This window comes from Leucoraja erinacea, chromosome 9 (assembly GCF_028641065.1).
Source record: "Leucoraja erinacea ecotype New England chromosome 9, Leri_hhj_1, whole genome shotgun sequence".
Lineage (NCBI taxonomy): Eukaryota > Metazoa > Chordata > Chondrichthyes > Rajiformes > Rajidae > Leucoraja > Leucoraja erinaceus.
Genome location: NC_073385.1, coordinates 57,413,619 through 57,436,558, shown reverse-complemented (window position 1 = coordinate 57,436,558; position 22,940 = coordinate 57,413,619). Strand labels below are relative to the sequence as shown.

General features: G+C 41.3%; 1 protein-coding gene across 2 annotated transcripts in view; it reads left to right on the top strand.

Moving 5' to 3' along the window:
* Positions 1–22,940, top strand: part of rpap1 (RNA polymerase II associated protein 1) — a 107,087-nt gene that overhangs the window by 35,566 nt on the left and 48,581 nt on the right. For both annotated transcript variants that reach the window (XM_055640870.1, XM_055640869.1), the window contains exons 9-12: positions 428–526; positions 4,813–4,914; positions 13,176–13,343; positions 19,762–19,953. In XM_055640870.1, coding sequence (XP_055496845.1) covers positions 428–526; positions 4,813–4,914; positions 13,176–13,343; positions 19,762–19,953 — 561 coding nt within the window. The remainder of the gene's footprint in view (positions 1–427; positions 527–4,812; positions 4,915–13,175; positions 13,344–19,761; positions 19,954–22,940) is intronic.

Genomic DNA, 22,940 nt, shown 5'->3' with positions numbered 1-22,940 from the left:
CTTCGTGGACCAAGGGGACTGAGTGACCTATCAGGGAGCAGCGAAACCCTCTGAGATCGAGTAGCCCTGTTACACAACAGTGAGAACCTGCTGAAGTTGCTCACCTGTTCATGGGAGGGTGAGAGGCCATGGATTGTTACGGAATAGAGAGAAACTATGAGATTAAGTTGACTTGTGGGACTGATGGGCCTCTGTCCTGAAGAGAAGATAGTTGGCCTCAGACTGTATGATTTTATCAGGAGGGTTTAGTGAAACAAATGCAAATGTTTCCAGATAGTCAAAGTTTCCACCATTGAACTCAAATCGGTAAACCTTCCAAGCTTTATATACAGGAATGTAGAATGCACGCTGATTAACAATGTGACATCGCTTTTCATACAAAAGGTGATTATATTAATGATATTTAATTTTTTTCCCCCACATTCAGGAGATGCAAGCAAGGTTCAATTTCCAAGGCGACTTAATACCTCCAGGTGTCGATGTTCCAACTCACTTGGGGTTGCACCATCATGGAGAACAGCCAGAGGTTAAACTTATTATTAACATATTTCCTTTTACGTCAGTATATCTTTGCTGTTCCACAGTCATTAAAGCAAGAGCTTTAATGCAAGGAGATGGAAGTTAAACCCCATAGTGAATATTGTGAGACATCTGGGCTCCTCACTTCACTGGATTTGAAGGATGTACTGTACAATGCCAATTACCAAAGTGATGTTTTGGTTGAATGGGTTACCTAGAGGATCTATTATAAAGTCATGTATTCTTTTGAGCAGAAAGCTTAAGAGCTTATAGAGTCATACAACATGGAAAAAAAACCTTCAGCCCACTGAGTCCACAGCAACCATCAAGTACCCACTAATATTATACATTAGTTACATTCAGGCCCTGTTAGAGGGGGGCAACGTGCCATTTGGCATGAGCCTCATGCCTGTCTGCTTCAAAGGGATCTTGATTTGGGGGCCTGTAAAATTGAAATTGGCCTGCGCCTCAGTTAATCCATGAGAGGGCCTGGTTACACTAATACTACAGTATATATTTAAATCTCTTTTTCAATGTAAATCCTAAAGCTTGCATTGGCGACTATACACGAGATACATGCTCCCCTCCCTGAAGGCGGTTGATCACATCTAATTTCACATCAATTGTGATTGCTTTTAGTGTCTTTTTATCTTTAGGCTCCCCAGATGAGGCAGATGAATGTTTTCCAGACATGGAGAGTGGAATTCTTTCCAAACCCGAGCGCGTTATTTAAAAAATACAAGCGTATAAATTATGCTTTGGTATTGATTAAACAAGCACGTTATTCCAAAACCGCATAAACCAAACATGCCTAAAACGCAAGGTGGCTGTACTTCAAGAGAAAGGCTCACCACCACCTCTCAAGGGTATTTAGGAATGGGCAATAATACTATTCCTGCCAGTGTGTATATCCAGAAAATGAATTAAAAAATGCCATAGCCAAGATTCACATTGCAGGGTCCACGAAAAGCATTTAGATAAAAAATTCATGTCATGTCAGCTGAAAATGTGAATGGGAGAAAAGCAAGACCTACTCTGTCAGTTGTTTAGGTTATGACTTTCCTGTTTTCTGAACCCATTAGATGCCCCAAAATTCTGTTAATTTCACAGTTGAATATATTCAACATTTCAGCATCCACATTCCAACAAGATGAAGAAAAACTGTCTGTATAAATAAATTACTTTTCATCTCATTCTTCCTCTTTATTGATTGAATTGATACAGCATGGAAACAGGCCCTTTGCCTGCTGTCCACACCAACCATCAATCACCTGTTTACACTAGTTCTATGTTATCCCACTTTCTCATCCACTCCTGATACACTAGAGGCAATTTAAAAAGGCCATTTAATCTACAAACCCAGATATCTGGGATGCAAGAAGAAATCTGAGCTCTTGGCGGAAACTCACGCAGTCACAGGGAGAACTTGCAAACTCCAACTAGACAACACCAAAACTCAGGGTTGTGTAGCAGCAGCTCTACCAGCTGTGCCACTGTAGCACCACTGTATCCTGAGACTATATGTCTCCTGGTGCTATGATTTCATGACAGTAAATACCTTTTTTCCATGTCAACTAAAGTGAATCTATATATTCTTAATGACTGCTATCTGATTCTTTCTCAGTCACCTCTTGGCATTGTGCCCATCTATGTTCAGGTTTCCCAGGTAGGTTATAACTTTGGGTCCAAGAATAATCCTTGTAAAGATTCTCTTCCGTGGCTCTGACAGTCTGGGCCATGCTGTGCTGTGTGAGTAAGTATGAACTCCTGATGCGCCAAATGTCACTGAGACTGGAACTCAGTGCAACCTAACCAGATGGTGATGAACAGATTTGTGTTCCTAATAAAAGAAAATGTTCAATTTTCTGGCTTGGAATCCAGCTTTAAACTAGCTGGTGGTGATGGGAACATGTCTCTCTCCTCCTTTGTCATTAGGTGATTCATATAATCTCATAGCAACATAGTAATTGCCTGGTAAGACGTTCTGTCATTGGATGATTCGTAGCAACTCCAAATACCTGCGTCCAAACCTTTCAAGGTAGAGAAGCTCAAAGATCTGCATCCCTTTGTGGAAGGAAATGTTCCCTTATTTAAATTTCACATGGCTGGCTCTGTAAATGGTATCCATGTATTTTACATTTTTTAATCACAGTTTTGAAATTTTCAATTGACACTCTACTTCCCAAACATTTTTATAGGAGAGGGACCCTTACCGTCACCATTCTTTAAGTGAAAAAACGCTTCCTGGCTGACATTAATGTTTAAGATTATGCCTCCTTGCATATTCTTGCATGTGTATAAAAGTTGGGACGTTATGTTACAGTTGGGCAAGACGTTGGTGAGACCACATTTGGAGCAGTGTTCAGTTTTGATCTCTCTGCTATTGGAAGGATGTCATTAAGCTGCAAATAGTGCAGAGAGGATTTATGAGGATATTGCCAGCATCCAAGGCCTGGGTTACAGGGAGAGATTGGGCAGGTTAGGACTGTATTCCTTGGAGCACAGAAGGCTGAGGGGTGATCTTATAGAGGTGTATACAATCATAAGGGAAATAGGTAGGAGTAATGCACAGAGTCTTTTACCCAGGGTAGGGGAATCAGAAACCAGAGGACAGGTTTAATGTGAGAGGGGATAGATTTAATAGGAAGCTGAGGGGCAACTTTCTTCACTTGGTGTGTGGTGGGTGCATGGAATGAACTGCCCCAGGAGGTAGTTGAGGTATGTTCTATAACAGCATGTAAACAACACTTGAACAGGTACATGGATAGGAAAGGCTTAGAGGAATATGGGTCAAACTTGGACAAATGGGACTCGCTCATAAGGGGCATCTTGGGCTGCGTGGGTGGAATGGACCAAAGGGCCTGATTCCATGCTCTATGACTCCAATTCCTCTCTGTCTCTCTGGTTTACTTGCCGGAAGGTGATACATGCAGTAAAGTCAAAGTCCTGCCACTTTTTTTCTGGCCGACTGAATTGTGACATGTAATCCACATGAGTGAGATATACACTGCAGAAGGCTGCACACACTATCAAATGCAGTTCCAAACAGCAATCTTATTTCAGATTAAATAGAAAAGTTAGCAAACAATACACATGTATCTACTCTATTAAATCAGAAGATATTGACAGATTTAAAGTTGCTCATCGAAATAGAGGTCACTCTTTATTTGGTCAAAACAATTTAATGGTGTGTTTGATTAGCTGTTTACAAAAAAAATGGACATTGCAATTCCGATAGTTTGTACCCTTCTGTAGTTTAAAGTCAAGAAGAGCAAGCATATGGAACAAATGTTGAATCACTCAGTGCAAATATGTCCAGGCGACTCAATGTGATTGTGATAAACCTTTTATATGTTACCTAAATCATCTCACGCCTACACTATTTCTCACTCCTTGACTTTCTTGTAAAGTTGTAATTGACGTTGGTTTTATGACTCTTTCCGGCAGTCCATTCCCAGTCACGGACTAATTTGAGAAATAGAAAGTCTGGCATAATGGTGCAGCTAGTCTGTCTATCTCATCACAGGGCTGAAGAGTGTGCTGTCTGTGTGCAGTTTGCATGTTCTCCTGTGACCTCAAGCGTATCCTCCTACACCCTAAGGTTATGCTTGCCACAGTAAATTGCCCAGAGTGTGTAGGTAAGTGGTTGCGTCTGAGGGGAAAATAATGGGAATGTTGGGAATATAAAATGGGATGAATATAGGATTAGTGTAAATGGATGGTGGATGACCAATGTGAACACGGTGGGTCGAAAGGCCTGTTTTGTGCTTTATCTCTCTATGGTTCTGACTCTTCCATTTCCATTTCCCTTTCATCGATGCCCTCTACTTACTTACTCATCAGCCAGTGGAAAGTTTCTTGCCATTTACTCTGTTGAAACCTGAATCAGATCTGCCTTCATCTTTTATTGTTTTATGGAGAACAGTAATAGTAGTTATAGACTCCCTGCATTTTTAATTCCAAAGTCTTTTGATTGAGTAAGAGAACATAATCATTTGCAGACAATCAAGTTACGCAATACATCTCGTTATTACTTGATGAAGCTTACTGTGTGCAAATTGGCTGCTGTATTTCCTCCATGGCAGGGGGTGATTACACTTTAGCGCACCTCACCAACTAATGAGTAGCCCTGCAGTCATGAAAGGTGCGATAAAAGAAACTAGTAATTTTCTTTCTTTGTACATCAATCTGCTGTAGCAGAATTGGTGTCCAATGGATAATTGGCAAATAGACTGAAGTTTCTGGGTCTTTGGTGGCTGTTATCCTCTCTAACAACTTGTTTGTCTCTTGTAGGAAGCTGGTTATTCGCTGCAAGATCTCTTTCATTTATCACGCAGTCAGATAATTCAGCAGCGAACTCTCGCACTTCAGATGTTGGCACGTGTCATTCAAAAGGTAGGTTTGGCACAATTCAGAATACATTTTACAAAACGTTCACCATTGTTAACCGCACAGAGTTATTGCAGAGCCGCAGTGTTCATAACATGGAAATAAGAGCAGCAGTAAATCATGATGCTTGACAATTTCATAGAAAAATAGGTGCAGGAGAAGGCATTCGGCCCTTCGAGCCAGCACTGCCATTCAATATGATTATGGCTGATCATCTAAAATCACTACCCCGTTCCTGCTTTTTCCCCCATATCCCATGACTCCTTTAGCCTTAAGAGCTAAATCTAACACTCGTTCAGTGGGTGAAATTCCACATCAGATTCTTCCTAATCCTTTTTTTCTTTGTTTCCAAAAGCCAACTTCTCTCATTCCTGGATATACCCAGTAATTTAAACTAAATTACACACGTCAGAAGCACATAATGCTGGGGTTGTTCAGCTGGTCAGGCAGCATTGGCAGAGGCAGAAACCAAGTTAAGGTTTCAGGTATTCCACGGTTCAGTCATTTCCATGGTCCTTTGGGATTCCTGACAGTCATCAAACTTCTTGCACAAAATATGCGTCTATTTCTCTTCCTTTCCCTGACACTTTAGTAGCACGCTGACAAGCTGGTATTTTCAAGCTGACAAGCCTGGACATTTCTTGACCAATTTCAGATGACAAGTCTTGATATGAAACATTAACTCCGACCTGTTGAATAAACAAAACTTTCTGGTTATACAGTTCCCTCCATAATGTTTGGGACAAAGACCCATCATTTATTTATTTGCCTCTGTACACCGCAATTTGAAATTTGTAATAGAAAAAAATCATATGTGGTTAAAGTGCACTTTGTTTGATTTTATTAAAGGCCATTTTTATACATTTTCATTTCACCATGTAGAAATTACAGCTATGTTTATACATAGTCCCCCCCATTTCGGGGCACCATAATATTTGGGACACATGGTTTTCCAGGTGTTTGTAATTGCTAAGGTGTGTTTAATTGCCTCCTTAATGCAGGTAGAAGAGAGCTCTCAGCACCTAGTCTTTCCTCCAGTCTTTCCATCACTGTGGAAACTTTTATTGCTGTTTAGCAACATGAGGACCAAAGTTGTGCCAATGAAAGTCAAAGAAGCCTTTATGAGACTGAGAAACAAGAATAAAACAGTTAGAGACATCAGCCAAACCTTAGGCTTACCAAAATCAACTGTTTGGAACATCATTAAGAAGAAAGGGAGCACTGGTGAGTTTACTATTCACAAAAGGGACTGGCAGGCCAAGGAAGACCTCCACAGCTGATGACAGATGAATTCTCTCTATAATAAAGAAAAATTCTCAAACACCTGTCCGACAGATCAGAAACACTTCAGGAGTCGGGTGTGGATTTTTCAATACCTTGAGGAAATGTCAATGACCACTGTCTGCAAAAGACTTCATGAACAGAAATACAGAGACTACACTGCAAGATGCAAACCACTGGTTAGCTGTAAAAATAGGATGGCCAGGTTAGTTTGCCAAGAAATGCTTAAAAGAGCAACCGCAGTCTGGAAAAAAAGTGGACAGATGAGACAAAAATTAACTTATATCAGAGTGATGGCAAGAGCAAAGTATGGAGGAGAGATGGAACTGCCTAAGATCCAAAGCGTACCACCTCATCTGTAAAACATGATGGTGGGGTGTTATAGCCTGGGCATATATGGCTGCTGAAGGAACTGGCTCACTTATCTTCATTGATGATACAACTGCTGATGGTAGTAGCATAATGAATTCTGAAGTGTATGGCGCATCCTATCTGCTCAAGTTCAAACAAATGCCTCTAAACTCATTGGCCGGTGGTTCATTCTACAGCAAGACATTGATCCCAAACATACTGCTAAAGCAACAAAGGAGTTTTTCAAAGCTAAAAAATGGTCAACTTTAGAGTGGTCGATTCAGTCGCCCGATCTGAACCCAATTGAGCATGCCTTTTGTATGCCGAAGAGAAAACTGAAGGTGACTAGTCCCCAAAACAAGCATAAGCTAAAGATGGCTCCAATACAGGCCTGGCAGAACATCACCAGATAAGACACCCAGCAACTGGTGATGTCCATCAATCGCAGACTTCAAGCTGTCATTGCATGCAAAGGATATGCACCGAAATACTAAACATGACTACTTTCATTTATATGACATTGCTGTGTCCTAAACAATATGGTGCCCTGAAATGGGGGGACAATGTATAAACACTGCTGTAATATCTACATGGTGAAACCAAAATGTATGAAAATGGCCTTTATTAAAATCTGACAATGTGCACTTTAACCACATGTGATATTTTCTATTACAAATCTCAAATTGTGGAGTACAGAGGCATATTAATAAATGATGGATCTTTGTCCCAAACATTATAGAAACATAGAAAATAGGTGCAGGAGTAGGCCATTCGGCCCTTTGAGCCTGCACCGCCATTCAATATGATCATGGCTGATCATCCAACTCAGTATCCTGCACCTGCCTTCTCTCCATACCCCCTGATCCCTTTAGCCACAAGGGTCACATCTAACTCCCTCTTAAATATAGCCAATGAACTGGCCTCAACTACCTTCTGTGACAGAGAATTCCAGAGTTTCACCACTCTCTGTGTGAAAAATGTTTTCCTCATCTCGGTCCTAAACGATTTCCCCCTTATCCTTAAACTGTGACCCCTTGTTCTGGATTATGGAGGGGACTGTATGTCGGAATATACTGAGATGACATCAGTAGCCTATGAAATTAGAACAGTTGAAAGATTCACAATCCTAACCCATCACAATGCCATTTTCTATGGCCTGTCAGGTTGATCCCTTTACCAGCTATTGTAGCCTGGCGCTAAATCCTTAATTCAGTTTTTACTGTGCTAACCATATCAAAACCAAATCTGATATATTTCTCTGTGATCATCTTTTGTTCTCTCAAAGACCAGTGAATTATACGCCCATTGCATGTTTTTATAGGACAGCCCTATGTGATCAGGACTGATTTTTCTCTTTTTTTTTTAAATGTATCCATCCTCATGTAAAGAGCTCCAAAACTGAGCACAATAATGCAGATACCATCTCACAGAAGCCCTCTATTGGTGTAGCGACTCTTCCTTTTACACTGCCATCTCTATAGAGTAAAAGCAACTATGCCATTTGCCTTCAAAAATTTCCTGTTGTCTACGTTAATTTTCTTGCACAAGGAACCCACTGATATCCTGGTATCTCAGCCAACTTTCATCTTTTGTTTTATTTTAATAAATTCTTCCTACTGAAGTTAATAATATAGCACTGTTGGAGTTTCCCCACATTATTACCTTAAATAGGAAGATTATCATCCGCCTTTAATCTATCCAATTAATTTATGAGTCTTTATACAATCACTTTGCATCATTCTTGGAGCTTACTTTCTCACTATTAATGTGGACACCCAGCAACCGGTGATGTCCATGAATCACAGACTTCAAGCAGTCATTGCATGCAATATATGTTATTCTTGATCATCTCTTCTAATATGAAATCCCTGAAGCCCAAGGACTTTGCAGCCCTCCAATAGTTACATCCTTCCATTCTTGCTAACTCCAGCTCTCTATTTTGTGTTCCCATGTCATGTGATTAAATTATCCCCAATTCCAAGAGCCCCATTTACAATCTTAGATAGTAACCTTTGTGGGACCCTGCACCAACTTTATGTGAATTCCCAATGCCTATTACCATGCCCATCAACATAAATGCTGGTAATGTTTCCATGGATGTCTCTGTTTATTCTTTATTGAATGGTGAGTTATATTTGCTCCCTCCCAATCTATGGTGGCTATACAATTAAAAAAATCTGGAAGATCAAGCCTCTTGTATCCATTATTTCTGTACCTACTGTTAAAACCCTCAGGCATTGACCATCATGTCCAGGACATCTGTCAACTTTTAATCGTATATTTGAATTGAAAATTGGTCACAAATCTGTACATTTTTGTACATCATCTTTGACTGACTCTTCAATGCATCCTGAATCCAGGGCCATTAGGAATGGACAAATTCTGCCATGGACAGTGGCATCCACATCCCATAAATGTATAAATTAGTAAAAACCTAGCACGAGGAAGATTTTTCAGAATGTTGGTAGGAATGAACCATAGTTTGAGGATGGACTGATTAGGCTGATTGTTTTGTGTGGAACAAGGGATGCCAATGGGAGATGTACCGAGTATATGAAGTTAAGAGAAATAGTCGGGGTGAATTGAGAGCACCATAATTAGAGAGCAGATGCTTAACTTCATGGGTAGAATGATTAGAAGAAGCTACAAGGAAAAAGGTTTTCATTCAGAGCATTGTTGGGGGTGTTAGTGGTGGTGATAGTTTGGAACTGAAAGGATACATGAAGCTGAATCTTTTACAATATTTACAAACTACCGGTGTGAATAATTGATTGGCCAAGATGGGAATTAAATTATACCAAAATCCATTTTTGGATGGCATGCATATGGATTGGACAGAGCACAATTCAGGAAATTCGAACAGAATGCAACAAGGATATTTCAATAGTCATGAGGGACTTTTATCTCCATATATATTGGGCAAACTGGATCAGACACTTTTTTGCATACATAAATGCATGATCATGCACCTTACCAAGGCTAAATGGCTACCTTTCTCTACGCAAGTTGCTTATTCTAATATTTGTTTAATATTGCTGGTATTTTTTTATTTCCCAACATATAATACTTTTCCCAAGGCCTTCCGTTTTACAAGAGTGCTTAACTATTTCATATTCTCCCTGGTTTATTTTCATTTTATTTTCTCTTCTTGTAACAATTTATTGGTTACACTTTATGATTTTTAAAACCCTTCCTACTACTCTTTGGGAACATTTTATCCGTAACTTCGTCAGACAGCTGTGACTGTCGCACATTTCCATTGGAGATTTTTTACTCAATAAAGGTATCAAAATTCTGAATTTCTGTCATGGCTCCCCATTAGTTAGCCAGTGTCATTCTCTTTAAGATTCAGATTCAGATTCAATTTTAATTGTCATTGTCAGTGTACAGTACAGAGACAACAAAATGCATTAATTAATTAATTAATTTGCCTCATTTATTTTAGCCAATTTACACCTCATCTGAGTTAATTTGTTTAAAGACTTTGATTGTAGATTTAGCCATTTTGCTTTCAAACTTAATATGAAATGTTATCATATTAGAATGACTTTTCATTAACCGATCCTTTACTATAAGATTATTAATTAGTACTGTATGATTGTGCAATGCTAAACCTCATAGGACATGTTATTTGGTTGGTTTCTCAACATGCTGTTCGAAGAAGCAATTTTGAACGTGTATTATACGAATGCTCCCTTCAATCTACTTTTGCTAAATTGGTTTGCTCAGTATATATGAATATCAAAGTCCCTCATGACTATTCAAATACACTTGTCAGAGAGTCAATAGTCTGCCTGGTGTGATGGGGACGGTGAGATCTAGAAACGGTAGGGAGATGTCGGAGATGGTCCAAGTGAAGTCAATAGCCTGTCTCCTGTGATGGAGACGGTGAGATCAGTCAGATACTCTTGTTCCCCTTTTACTCTAATTTCCTGATTTGTGCTGTGTCCAATGTTAAATTTTGTGTTCATAAGGTCATAAGTGATAGGAGCAGGATTAGGCTATTCAAGTCTACTCCGCCATTCAATCATGGCTGATCTATCTCTCGCTCCTAACCCCATTCTCCTGCCTTCTCCCCATAACCCATGACACCAGTACTGATCAAGAATCTATCTCTGCCTGAAAAAAAATATCCCCAGCCACTGGCAGAGAATTCCACAGTCTTTTCTAGCCTTTATAGTTCCAGCTCCATTGACTTTGCACCTGGTTTTCCAGGCTGCTACTTTCTTCTCCACCTTTATTTTCAGAATAATACCAACTCCTTTATTAATTTTGCTTGCCTTTTTTTGTGAGCAAGCTACCGTAGATTATTTAATTCCAGTTGGTCTGGAATAACTACTAGACCATTTATTGTTATTTATGCCATTTGTTAAGCACCTTTGTACATAGAAAATAATGAGCACACATTTGTGCTTTATGCACTTGGACATAGAACCATTAATTTTAACTTTTTACACATTTGTTTGCATTTTGCCTACATCATTACTAAGGCCATCAATCCTGATCTTTTAGTGTAGACTTAAATTAATCCTGTGGACTCTCATCCACTACCTGATTAATTTATAGCAGTACCTACTGCTTTAATAATTTAGCTCAACAGGACAGCAATTGCACTCTGAATTGAGTTAATTTTAGTTTATTTTAATGAATGAGTAATTTTAGGATGTTGATCTTAGATGGCTGAAGGCACACCGACAAATGGTGTGGTGAAGGAAATAACTTACGTGCAAACACTGATAGCGGAATGAACGATAGAGGGATGTTGTAGCACTAAAGGTGATAGGTGAACAGAGCAGCAAAAGTAAGAGTTTTAAATAAGAGTTTGGGGGGAATTTGTAAAGGTGTGTGTACTATTCTGTGTAGTTTAAGATCTGGATAGGATTTTGGTTGAGGATGCAGGGCAGCTTTGAACTAGTCAAAGGGACTTCACTGTTCATGAACTGAGTCAGATGGAGACTGAAGTTTGTGCTTGTGAACTTTGTGATGGAGAAAATGTGGGAGTCAGAAACATATTTCAGGGTTAAGAAAGATGTTAAAATTAAGAAGAGCTCCAGAGCCTACATGAGAGATGGGATCAATGGCAAACAAACTATGTTTTTGGTGGACACTAAAGGTGGTGATTCTTGAGGGAATGAGTACTAATGATAATACCGAGGCAGTAGAGGAGGCAAGATAAATGGTTGATAGACTGAGCTCGATGTTGTCAGAGAACATTTGAATGCTGACTCCTTTCCTGTTGGCGTTGCCAAGGTGATTGCAAATGGAACCAAAGAGAAATTCCTGCATGCTCCAGTAGTCACAATGTAGGGTGGAACTGCTTTTGCTAGAGATTCGCTACTTGTGATCTGAGAGATAAGAGTAGCACCTTCAAGCTGAGGGCGAAGGATGCATTGGTTGGACATTGCCAAAGTTTGCATCAGTCAAAATAAAACACATACAAAGTGCTGGAGTAAATTAGTGGGTCAGACAGCATCAGTGTAGACCATGAATGGGTGAAGTTTTGGGTTGGCCTGGTGGACAAGGTGAATATCAAGGGTGAGATTAAACAGCAACAGAAACAGCTGGATGGAATTTTTAACAGCGGAACAGACGAGATAATTATTTGAAAATGTGCTATTTTGACAAGATTCAGAGAAAATACTATTGTTGCTTTAGTTCCAGAACAACTTGTTAATAGAAATTCAAGCCAGGTATTTTTGTGGCTGCAAAGAACCTTCACTGGTAATAATAGGTCGCTTGTCACAAGACTTGAGATTTTCCTTTCCTTTTCTCCGACATCCTGATCTATGAGCTCCATTGCCAACATTGACATTTCCTCTTTTCCCAATACTTGACTGACTATCTGCTCCCTGTTCGTCCCCGTGCTTTCAGCAGTAACTTGCATGAATTTCCCCACTACCCCTCTGAACTTTTCTGTTATGTCTTCACTCTTGGTCTTTATTTTTTTTCCAGTTCTTTCATTTTCAGCCTCTTGTCTCTGTTGCTTTTCCTACCCTTTTGCATAAGAGGGTCTTATGCACTTCAAAACTTTTTCATTTTGAAGTTGTCACATTAGATTTGAGAGAAAGTTCAATGAATGTGATTATAGGTAATACGATAGTAATGCCCCTGTCCCACTTAGGAAACCTGAACGGAAAACGCTGGAGACTTTGCGCCCCACCCAAGGTTTACGTGCGGTTCCCGGAGGTTTTTGTCAGTCTCCCTACCTGCAACCTCCGACAACCACCTGTAACCTCCGAGAACCGCACGGAAACCTTGGGTGGGGCGCAAAGTCTCCAGAGGTTTCTGTTCAGGTTTCCTAAATGGAACGGGGCATTACCTTGTATATGTAAGATTCCAAAAGAAGCAATTTGGGAGATTTTGAGAGAACCTATTTATATGCATATGTAAAATTTGGTGACCAAATGCTACACTGATATAAATGACCAAATTTCCTAAATGGCTCCATGGGAAGGAACATGGACTGCAACATGATCAACGTTCCTGGACAATGACTGAGGAAAGTAATGGAGAGGTTGGCTTCCTTGACCGTGGTTTGGTGCGTTTCAGTACTTCCAGTAAACAGTTGCTTCATGTTGATTATGAAATGTGTGGTGCTCACAAATTGAGTATGTTTTCCTGTTGTTCATTACTAGGCAAAAGCTGGCGCTTTCTCCTCCTCCCTCAAGCACAGTGTTGTGCGAATGCTGTTGGACGCTGGCTTTCTGTTCCTCCTTCGCTATTCCTTGGACGATAGCGTTGAGAACGTAATTGCTGCCTGTATCCAGTCCCTGAAGGCACTCTTGGTCTCCACCTCTGATGAGGTATGTCACCTGACCCTTCAAATATATAGGGAGGAACTGAAGATGCTGGTTTACATTGAAGATAGACGCAAAATGCTGAAGTAACTCAGCGGGACAGACAGCATTTCTGGGGAAAAGGAATGGTTGGCGTTTCGGGTCGAGATCCTTCTTCAGCCTGTTTCTTGGGTTTGAGAACACTGCTGTTTACTTCGACTAAATTAATGTATTTTTAATGGGTGAAGATTTGATCAATTGGTAGATTTATAGCCAATGAAGTTTATTGGGTTTTATATTATTGTCATTTATAATTGTCGATGAGTGGTTCTTGGGTTTTGAGTCAGAGATGGTCATGGCAAGAAGTGCTGGTTGTGGAAAGTTATAATTATGAGGAAAGCTTGGGTAAGCTGTTTTGTTTTTAAACTTTGCAACAGGGCAGACTTAACTGAGACTTAAATGGAGCAAATAGGAAGGATTCACTGCTTATAGCAGAGCATTCAAATACCAGAAGCACGCTAGAGGCAGGAAACATGTTCCCGATGTTGGGGCAGTCCAGAACCAGGGGCCACAGTTTTCAGAATAAGGGGTAAGGCATTTAGAACGGAGATGAGGAAATAGTTTTTCACACAGAGAGTTGTGAGTGTGGAATTCTCTGCCTCAGAGGGCGGTGAAAGACAGTTCTCTGGATGCTTTCAAGAGAGAGCTTGGTAGGGCTCTTAAAGATAGCGGAGCAGGGGATATGGGGAGAAGGCAGGAACGGGGTACTGATTGTGGATGATCAGCCAAGATAACATTGAATGGCGGTGCTGGCTCGAAGGGCCAAATGGCCTACTCCTGCACCTATTGTCTATTATCTATTGTCTACTTTCAGAATCGAGAAGCTAATAGAAGCATGTGATGAATGGGGAAAAAACTTTTCACCCAGGGGTGCTTGGCATGGAAGGGTGGACGGGAGGCAGAATGTATTTGTAATCATTACACTTAGACGATCCTGTAATGAAAAGTGTTTCGTATTCCGTACAGTTGACAAATTGGTAATGCGACCACACATTGAGTTCCAATATGGCAGAAGATGCCTGCAGAAGTGGGGTGTTCAAAGGAATAGAAAGTCTGGAGGTGTCGTAAATCTAGTTTGCCCATTATGTACAATAAAGCTAGTGGTTACAAATTTAGCCCAAGCATGTTTCAAGCTAATAAGTTTTAAATGCTATTGGTAATGCTATTGGTGGTTTAAAAACAGACTATGCTGCTGGCCTGGATGGTGTATCTCTAGATAAGATTCGCAAAATGGACATGAACCCTTTAACTGGAATATATTCTTAGGTAGACACAAAATACTGGAGTAACTCAGTGGGACAGGCAGCATCTCTGGAGAGAAGGAATGGGCGACGTTTCGGGTTGAGACCCTTCTTCAGACTGATGTCAGGGCAGGGGCAAGACAAAGATAAAATGTAGTCAGAGACAGTAAGACTGGTGGGAGAACTGGGAAGGGGGAGAGGATGGAGAGAGAGGGAAAGCAAGGGCTATCTGAAGTTTGAGAAGTCAATGTTCATACTGCTCGGGTGTAAACTACCCAAGCGAAATATGAGGTGCTGTTCCTCCAATTTGTGCTGGGGCTCACACTGACAATGGAGGAGGCCCAGGACAGAAAGGTCAGATTGGGAATGGGAGGAGGAGTTGAAGTGCTGCGCCACCGGGAGATCAGGTAGGTTAAGACCGACTGAGCGGAGGTGTTCAGCGAAGCGATCGCCGAGCCTGTGCTTGTTCTCGCCGATGTAACGAAGTTGACACCTGGAACAGCGGATACAGTAGATGAGGTTGGAGGAGGTGCAAGTGAACCTTTGCCTCACCTGGAAAGACTGTTTGGGCCCTTGGATGGAGTCGAGGGGGGAAGTAAAGGGAGAGGTGTTGCATCTCCTGCGGTTGCAGGGGAAAGTACCTGGGGAGGGGGTGGCTTCGGTGGGATGGGACAAGTTGACCAGGGAGTTTTGGAGGGAACGACTGAGGAAAGCAGAAATGGGTGTAGATAGGAAGATGTGGCCAGTAGTGGGATTCCATTGGAGGTGGCGAAAATGTCAGAGGATTACATGCTGTATGCAACAATTGATGGGGTAGAAAGTGAGGACAAGGGGGACTCTGGACTTGTTATTAATTGGCGGAGGGGGAGCAAGAGTGGAGCTGCCGGATATAGAGGAGACCCTAGTGAGAGCCTCACTTATAATGAAAGAGGGGAATCCCCGTTTCCTAAAGAATGAGGACATCTCCAATGCCCTGGTATGGAACACCTCATCCTTGGCGCAGATACGGCATAGACTGAGGAATTGGGAGTAGGGGATAGAATCTTTACAGGAAGCGGGGTGGGAAGAACTGTAGTCAAGATAGCTATGGGGGTCAGTAGGTTTGTGGTAGATGTCGGTCAATAGTCCTGTGATGGAGACGGTGAGATCCAGAAACGGTAGGGAGATGTTGGAGATGGTCCAAGTCAATTTGAGTGCAGGATGGAAATTAGTGGTGAAGTTGATGAAGTCGGTGAGTTCTGCATGGGTGCAGGAGGTAGCACCAATGCAGCCATCAATGTAGCGGAGGTAGAGTTTGGGGATAGGGCCAGTGTATGCCTGGAACAGGGAATATATTATTTTTGGGTTGCTTGTGGCAAAATTCTAGCTAGTGTGAATAAGTGTCACCAGCAGCCAGCATATCCATCCCTCCGGCCTCCCGAACATGTTCATATGTACGGGCTGTACAGAAGGGTTTGTAAACTTTGGAGGATCTGTACCTGGAAGTGTATTTCAAGAGCTAGGAATATCAGGCCAAATGCTGGAAGGTTGGATTAGGTGGGTAGCTCTTTTCTGGCTGCCCAGACATAGAATTATTTTTAAAAAATCCTCCGTTGCTCCAATCACTCTGACAGTAGGACCACATTTACTGCTCCCCAGCACTTGATCCTGTGGCCGCTAACTCCTCCCCAGATATTTGTCACATGGCTACTGACCGAGATTCTCCAAACCCCACCTCACCGAGTTATTAGTTGCATGATCACTGGCTCACATATATTATCCTCATAGTCATTGACCCTCAGGTGTTAGTCCCCGGATAGTTCTGAGCTCCTCGAGCAGAGGCTCATAAACACCCCAATCAACCCCTGCTTTCTCAATGGGGGCACTGCTTTTAGGCATCTTCACCTCTCTCAACTGGAACAGTGATTTAGTTTCCACTTTCCTCTGATCTCCTTTTGTGAATTGCAGAATGCTGCAGTTTCTTTGGCTGATTGTGTATTAGCCAGCCAGGCTGATTAAATCCACCTTGAGACTTTGTGGGTCCTCAGCATCCCAAAGCCCTGAATGCCTTCATTGCTGGCCTCTTGCTCCATCCTCCCTTCTTGTCATTCTGTGCCAATATCACTGCACAGTTAATGAGTTTTTCTTTTGCTGCATCGCTTTATCACACCTGACAGATCCAGGCTCCTGGAATAGCAGCCACTTTATTGTCTCTGATATGCAGGCCAGCATATCTGGAGATTTGCCACAAAATAGTATGGAGGAGGTCTCGTAAGCCAGTACTGAGCCCCATCACTTGCACATGTACCATATCAAGTTCAGGTTTATTGTCATGTATAAGTACGGTGAGGTCTAAGTACAATGATAAATCTTGCTCGTGATATCATTACAGGCACCCAGGATAAAACACACTAAAACAAATTATGTACAAATTACACATAAAATTCAAAAAGAAATAAGACTCTGGAAATACATAATTTAAAAAAAACCCCATTCCATAGTAATGCAAGAGGTGGGCAGTGAAATTCCATTGTTGTGATAGGATTAGAATTATTGTAGGTTGGTTCAAATCATGTGCGGACGTGGCGCCGACGGACAAGAAGTCGAAGCCAACGAACCGAATGGAAACGAGGCCGAAACACCAAATAACCAAAAGAGTATGAGGCTAAAATGCCAACAAACCAAAAAGATGGGACACCTAAATGCAAACTAACTGAAAGGGCGGAACGCCAAAAAGCCAACTAACTGAAAAACTGCGTCTCAGTTCTTGAATATGTGTCCTTGAATATGGCCCAGTCCACCGACTTGAAGCAGTCGAGTAACCACTCCTCTGTTAGCTCTGACCAGCACTTCTTAGTCCTATTCACTGGTACCACGCTCTTTAGTCTCTGTCTATGGGCAGGAACAAACAGCACACGTAAGTGGTTAGATTTTCCAAAGTGCAGGTGAGGGTTGGAGTGATGGGCATTGCAGATGGCAGTACAGCAATGGTCAAGTGTGTTGCGTCCTCTGGTGTTGAAGGTGATATGTTGATGAAAGTTCGGCAGATATTTCATTAAGCCAGCCTGGTTGAGGTCCCCAGTGATGATACAGAAGGCATCTGTAGATGCTATTTCATGCCATTTGATCATGGCGCCCAATTCCTCAACTATAAGCTTGATATTTTCCCGAGGCAGAATGTAGATTGCGGTTAGAATGACGGCAGAGAACTTCCTCGGGTAGATGGAAATGTTGGCACTTGACTGTCAGATATTCCAGGTCGGGGGAGCAGGAATGCCACATAATCACCTCATCCGAGCTCCGCGATGAGTTGATCATGAAGCTAATGCTGCCACCTCTTCCTTTTAATCATGTATTGTTTTCCGCTGACTGGTTACCACTAAACAAAAGCTTTTCACTGTATCTTGGTAGACATGACAATAAACCAAACTAAACTAAACTAAACTAAACTTTTACTGACGCCACCCCTGTTCCATACCTTGAGTTTAGGCACATTGTTCGGAGAGTTCGGGTGTTAGCCATGTCTCTATAAAATTGTATTCAGCACTCTCTCGTGTCCTTCTGATACAGTGCTTTTGCTGGTCTTATTCCTGGATCTGCAGCTGTACTGTACATTGGCTAGAAGGATACTAGGGAGGTGGAAGGGGTTGCATGCCCCGATGCTTCAGTTTTACCTGAAGGCCTCCCCGGAAGCCATGTTTTCTTACATGAACGGGATCTCCACTGTGCTTCCAGGTGCCGTACTTGCAATCTGCAGAATCAAGTCTGTTGGGCATTCATTGGGCATTCTTGTGGTTATTAATCCATTTAAGTGGCTTAGAAACACGGTACTTACTGCTGTAGTTGTGGCTGCAGGTTTCAATTTTAAAAGGCTCCGCTGCTTCCTGATGCAGTGCTTGTATTCTAGAGAGTCTGGTCCGCTGAATCTGTCAGGCCCATTGTGTGATTGTAAGAGCTTTCAAAAGGCTTAAAACCCGTCTACATACGGCTGCAGATTTCAGTTTTAAAAGGTCAGACTGTGTACATAAAAGTACACTCCTTCGTGCTCCTTGCAAAATGTTGCCTCTATCCGGTATCACACAGCTGGTTGACTATTGTGCTGCAAATCCTCCAGGGATGTCCTGAAGTCTCCAGGAACTAAAAAGTAATCTCATCATCCAGTGGTGAGAAAAATCAGACATGCTTCAAAAATAAGCCTTTAGTTTGCATTAGGCAAGGGAACTTGATAGTTGAGGATGATCTGATGTGGTGGGAAGCAGTTTTCTGATTTGTGTTAGATGACAGGGTTCAGCAAGGCTGGACTTACAAAGCCATTAGTGGGGATGTGGAGAGAGGAGGATCAAATCTTCAGGAAAAACTCCAGTTCCGACACCTGAAACATTAATTCTATTTCTTTCCTTCATGCTGCTGAGATTCTCCAGTACTTTCAGATCTTCAGCAACTGCAGGTGCCAAAATTCCACCGACCCTGGTTGTGTGGTAATAAATTCTATCTATCTATCTTTTCACTGTGTCCAACTGCAATTGGAGATTGTAGCATCCAAACGCAAAATATTGTTTTTTCCTGGAATCTGAAATTAGCTCAGGGGATGAGTACAGGTCTGTCAGCATTTTTGGAGGGTGAGAAAGAGTTGATGTTTCAGAACAATCACATTTTATCAAGACTTTATTTGTACAGTTGTCCTTATTGTTAAATTGTGGTGGGTTGTATGGTGGATTAACTTCAGCTCCTTGTACCAGCTGATCCTAAACTGTCCATGACAGGTGTGTGGGCCTCTATATTAAAGGGAGACAGCATTGCCTCTTTCTAGTTCTCTTGGTTATGACTTGTATTTTTACAGTAGTCATTCACTTACCTTTCCAGACTACTGTCAACATGAGAAGCTGTCAGTGCCTGAAGTAAGATTATCAACCAGATTTTTAATTTACATTCTGTTTATCCAACCTATTACAGGATGTAAGGTATTTAAAATGCTTCCAGATAGGCACATGGAAATGCAGGGAATGGAGGAATATGGATCACACACAGGCAGAGGAGACTATTTCAACTGGACATCATGTTCGGCATGGGGATCGTGGGCTGAAGGGCCTGTTACTGTCCTGTACTGTTCTATGTTCTTTGTATTGCAGAAAGACTGCTTGTAAAAGTGGCGCTTTTTCCTGCAGGAATGTCTCGACAGGACCTTCTCCTGGTACCTGGGATCGTCAGTGTTCCCCCTTCGGCCTAATGAAATGGAAGAGGAGGACGACGATGATGATGATGAGGAGGAGGAATCAAAAATGAAACAAAACGAGAAAGCCAAGTCCAAGGAAGATAAGAAAGCTGATCCAGATGTTGCCCGCATTGATGCTATCAAAGTAACGTGTCACAATAAGTCTGCAATTGCAGTAATGTTTACATATTTAATATATTATTGACACATACCTCTGCATCCTCCCCTCCAGGACCATGTTCTCATTATGTTCTCCCATGCCTCTTTTTTCATCCACAGTTGGTGATTGTGCCGGCTTATGCGTTTAAGCTTTTATGGTACCCTGAGATCTATAAACGGTATCATGTTGGGTGATAAATCAAAAAATTACGAATGTTCGAAATCTGAAATAAAAAACAGGACATGCTAGAAACACTCCTTCAGTCAGGCAGCATCTGTGGAAAGAAAAATGGTTAACATTTTAGGTCTGAGACCCTTCATCTAAACTGGCAAAAGGGACAACTAGATTGTTTTTCATGCAGCCAAGGTGAGCGAGGAATGGGAAATATCTCTGATAGGATGTCCAAATAGGTTACTGTAGCAACTCGATGCATGTTCTGCTTTGTCTGAGCATAGTGTACTTTTACTGCTATTCTAACTGCTGCCTTAATGCATCCTACCAATGATATGTATTTTGCTCTAGCTATTCCCTCCACCTCCTCCGCTATTGATATTAATTTGTTTTTTTTTCATTCCCAGTTCTGAACAAGGTCTTGAATTATTAACTGTTTCTCTCTCCACAGAGGCTGCTTGATGTTTCCAGCATTTTCTGTTTTATTTTTCGTGTTGGAATGTGCAGGGGTATGTCACTGCCAAAATTTGGACCACAGGCTGTAGGGGAGGGAATGGAGTTGGACTGCAGGTTGTAGGGGAGGGAATGAGACTGGTTTGCACTATACAAACCATTTCCCCTTCAGTAGGGCACATAAAGGCTAACATGCAAGAAAGCTGGCACCCTTGTGGCAAAAGCCAGGATAACCTTTATAATCATAGGCATTATGTGTTTAAATTATGCTTGCATAAATAGGATGACCCTCGAGTAACCATAGCCTATAAACAATATTCAACAGTAAGTTCTAAACAGCAGTCTCTGTTGCAAGGTAGAAAAACTGCAAGCAATTTATGCAGAGCTTGCTTCCCCAATCCAGCAAAGTGAAAATGACAGTAGAGGGATATATTGTGTCCAGGACTTCGATGCTTACTCTCCTGGTTATCTTTAGAAGTGCGGTGTCAAGCCACATCGAACACATGTGAAATCTATCTTTGCTTTCTCAGTTTTGTCATACTTGTTTTTATATCCCGGAGCAAACACTGCAAAGTAATTTCAAGATTAGATTAATGTTCTCAATCCCTTTGGAAATGAACTCTTTTAAATTTCCTTCAAATCGAGGTTGAGCTTCTGTTTATTTTTGGACCGAGTTAAAGAAGTTCCTAAGTATTTGTTTGTTCAATATATGAAGGAGATGCAATGCATAAATGAAGTCCTGATGCTGGGTATTTGCTTGACCCTCGTTGAAAGGGGGGAAGGTATAGGGGCATCATCAGTAGTCTAGTGAAATGGAAAGTCTTTTCTTTCTGCATCTGCTCTCTGAGAGCTGATCTCTGAGGGCAATGAATGTGTAGCATCATGAGGTCAGAAGATCAGTCAGTCAGGATGCTTCCTCATTGACTACTTGCTGGCATAAGGCACCCAAGACAGAGTGTGAGAAAGATTGCAGCTGATGCTATTCCTGTGTTTTTAATAGTAAAATACTGCAATTCCCTTCGAACTTGATGTTGTTCTTTCGCTTGTTGTCATCTGGGAGACTGTGTGAGAATATCCCAGCCATGGACTTGGCTGAACATGGGAACAAGATTAGGGCATCTTGTTTCTCAAACCTGTTCTACCATCCATCAAAATAATTGATTAAATCTGTGACCAAACTCCATATCCCCATTATTCAACAAATCCTACTCTGCACGACCACCATAAATAGTTTCTTTCCAACTATAGTGGTCGTCTTGATTGCATTCATGTATACTCTTTTTGTGGACTAGATTATGTGGATAGCACACAAAAGCTTTTCACTGTACCTTGGTACACGTGACAATACTAAACTAAACTAAACTAGGATTTTAGTAACATTGTTTAACAATTACATTCTGGAGCAGGCAACTCTGGTATTTAAAATCAGTTTCCCTCCTTTAACTCTTGGAGGTCCAGGAATCATTTTGATCAATCTGTGCTGGTTCTTATCCGAGTCCTTGTTAAGTTGGGCACCTGGAATTCCTTACGATACCACCAGCATGGTTGAATTAAAGCTTTGCATCTCTAATGAATATCGTCTGTCCCTTTACAGTCCAATCCCCAAGATATAAAAGCCAGCACTCTATTAGTCTCTTTTGATTTTCTGTGTTTGTCAAAGCAATTTTGATAGCATATGTACATGGACTGCAAGTCTCTTTTGATCTCCTTGCTTCTAACTATTCATTATTTAAAAGGTATTCTGTTTCTTTCTGAGGTTAAAATGGATTCCCTCACAATGACCTAACTTTACCTTTCTCATTCCCTTATTTTATTAATATCCCCATAGTGCAATACTATTTTCCATATTGTTTACAATGTCCATATTGTCTTTCAGTTATTGATATATGTGGTTATGCAACATTCTCTCATGATCTGTCACATGTGAATTATTAGTTCCAGTCGAACACAGATCCTTGTGGGCTACTACTACTTTCCTCTTGCCAGCGTGAATATCTGTCCATTACGTCCTTCTTTGCTGCTCAGCTAATTTTGCAGTTAGGTCAATATTTGGCCATTAATTCCATGAGATTCAATTTAAGTTAACCCATGAGGAGCTTTGGAATTGCATAGAAATAACATAGGCGATGCCCTGTCCTCTATTAAAGTCATCTTTTCGAAAAAAAAAGTCAGATTCACCAGGTTTGCTGTACCACAAATCGATATAGTTTCTATCTGATCAGTTGACAACTTTCAAAAATGTTCAGTCCACTCTACCCTTAATTATAGACTCCAGTCATTTTCCAACATTGGATGTTAGGCTAACTAATTAATACATGCAAGTTTACTATCTAAATGAATGGATCCTG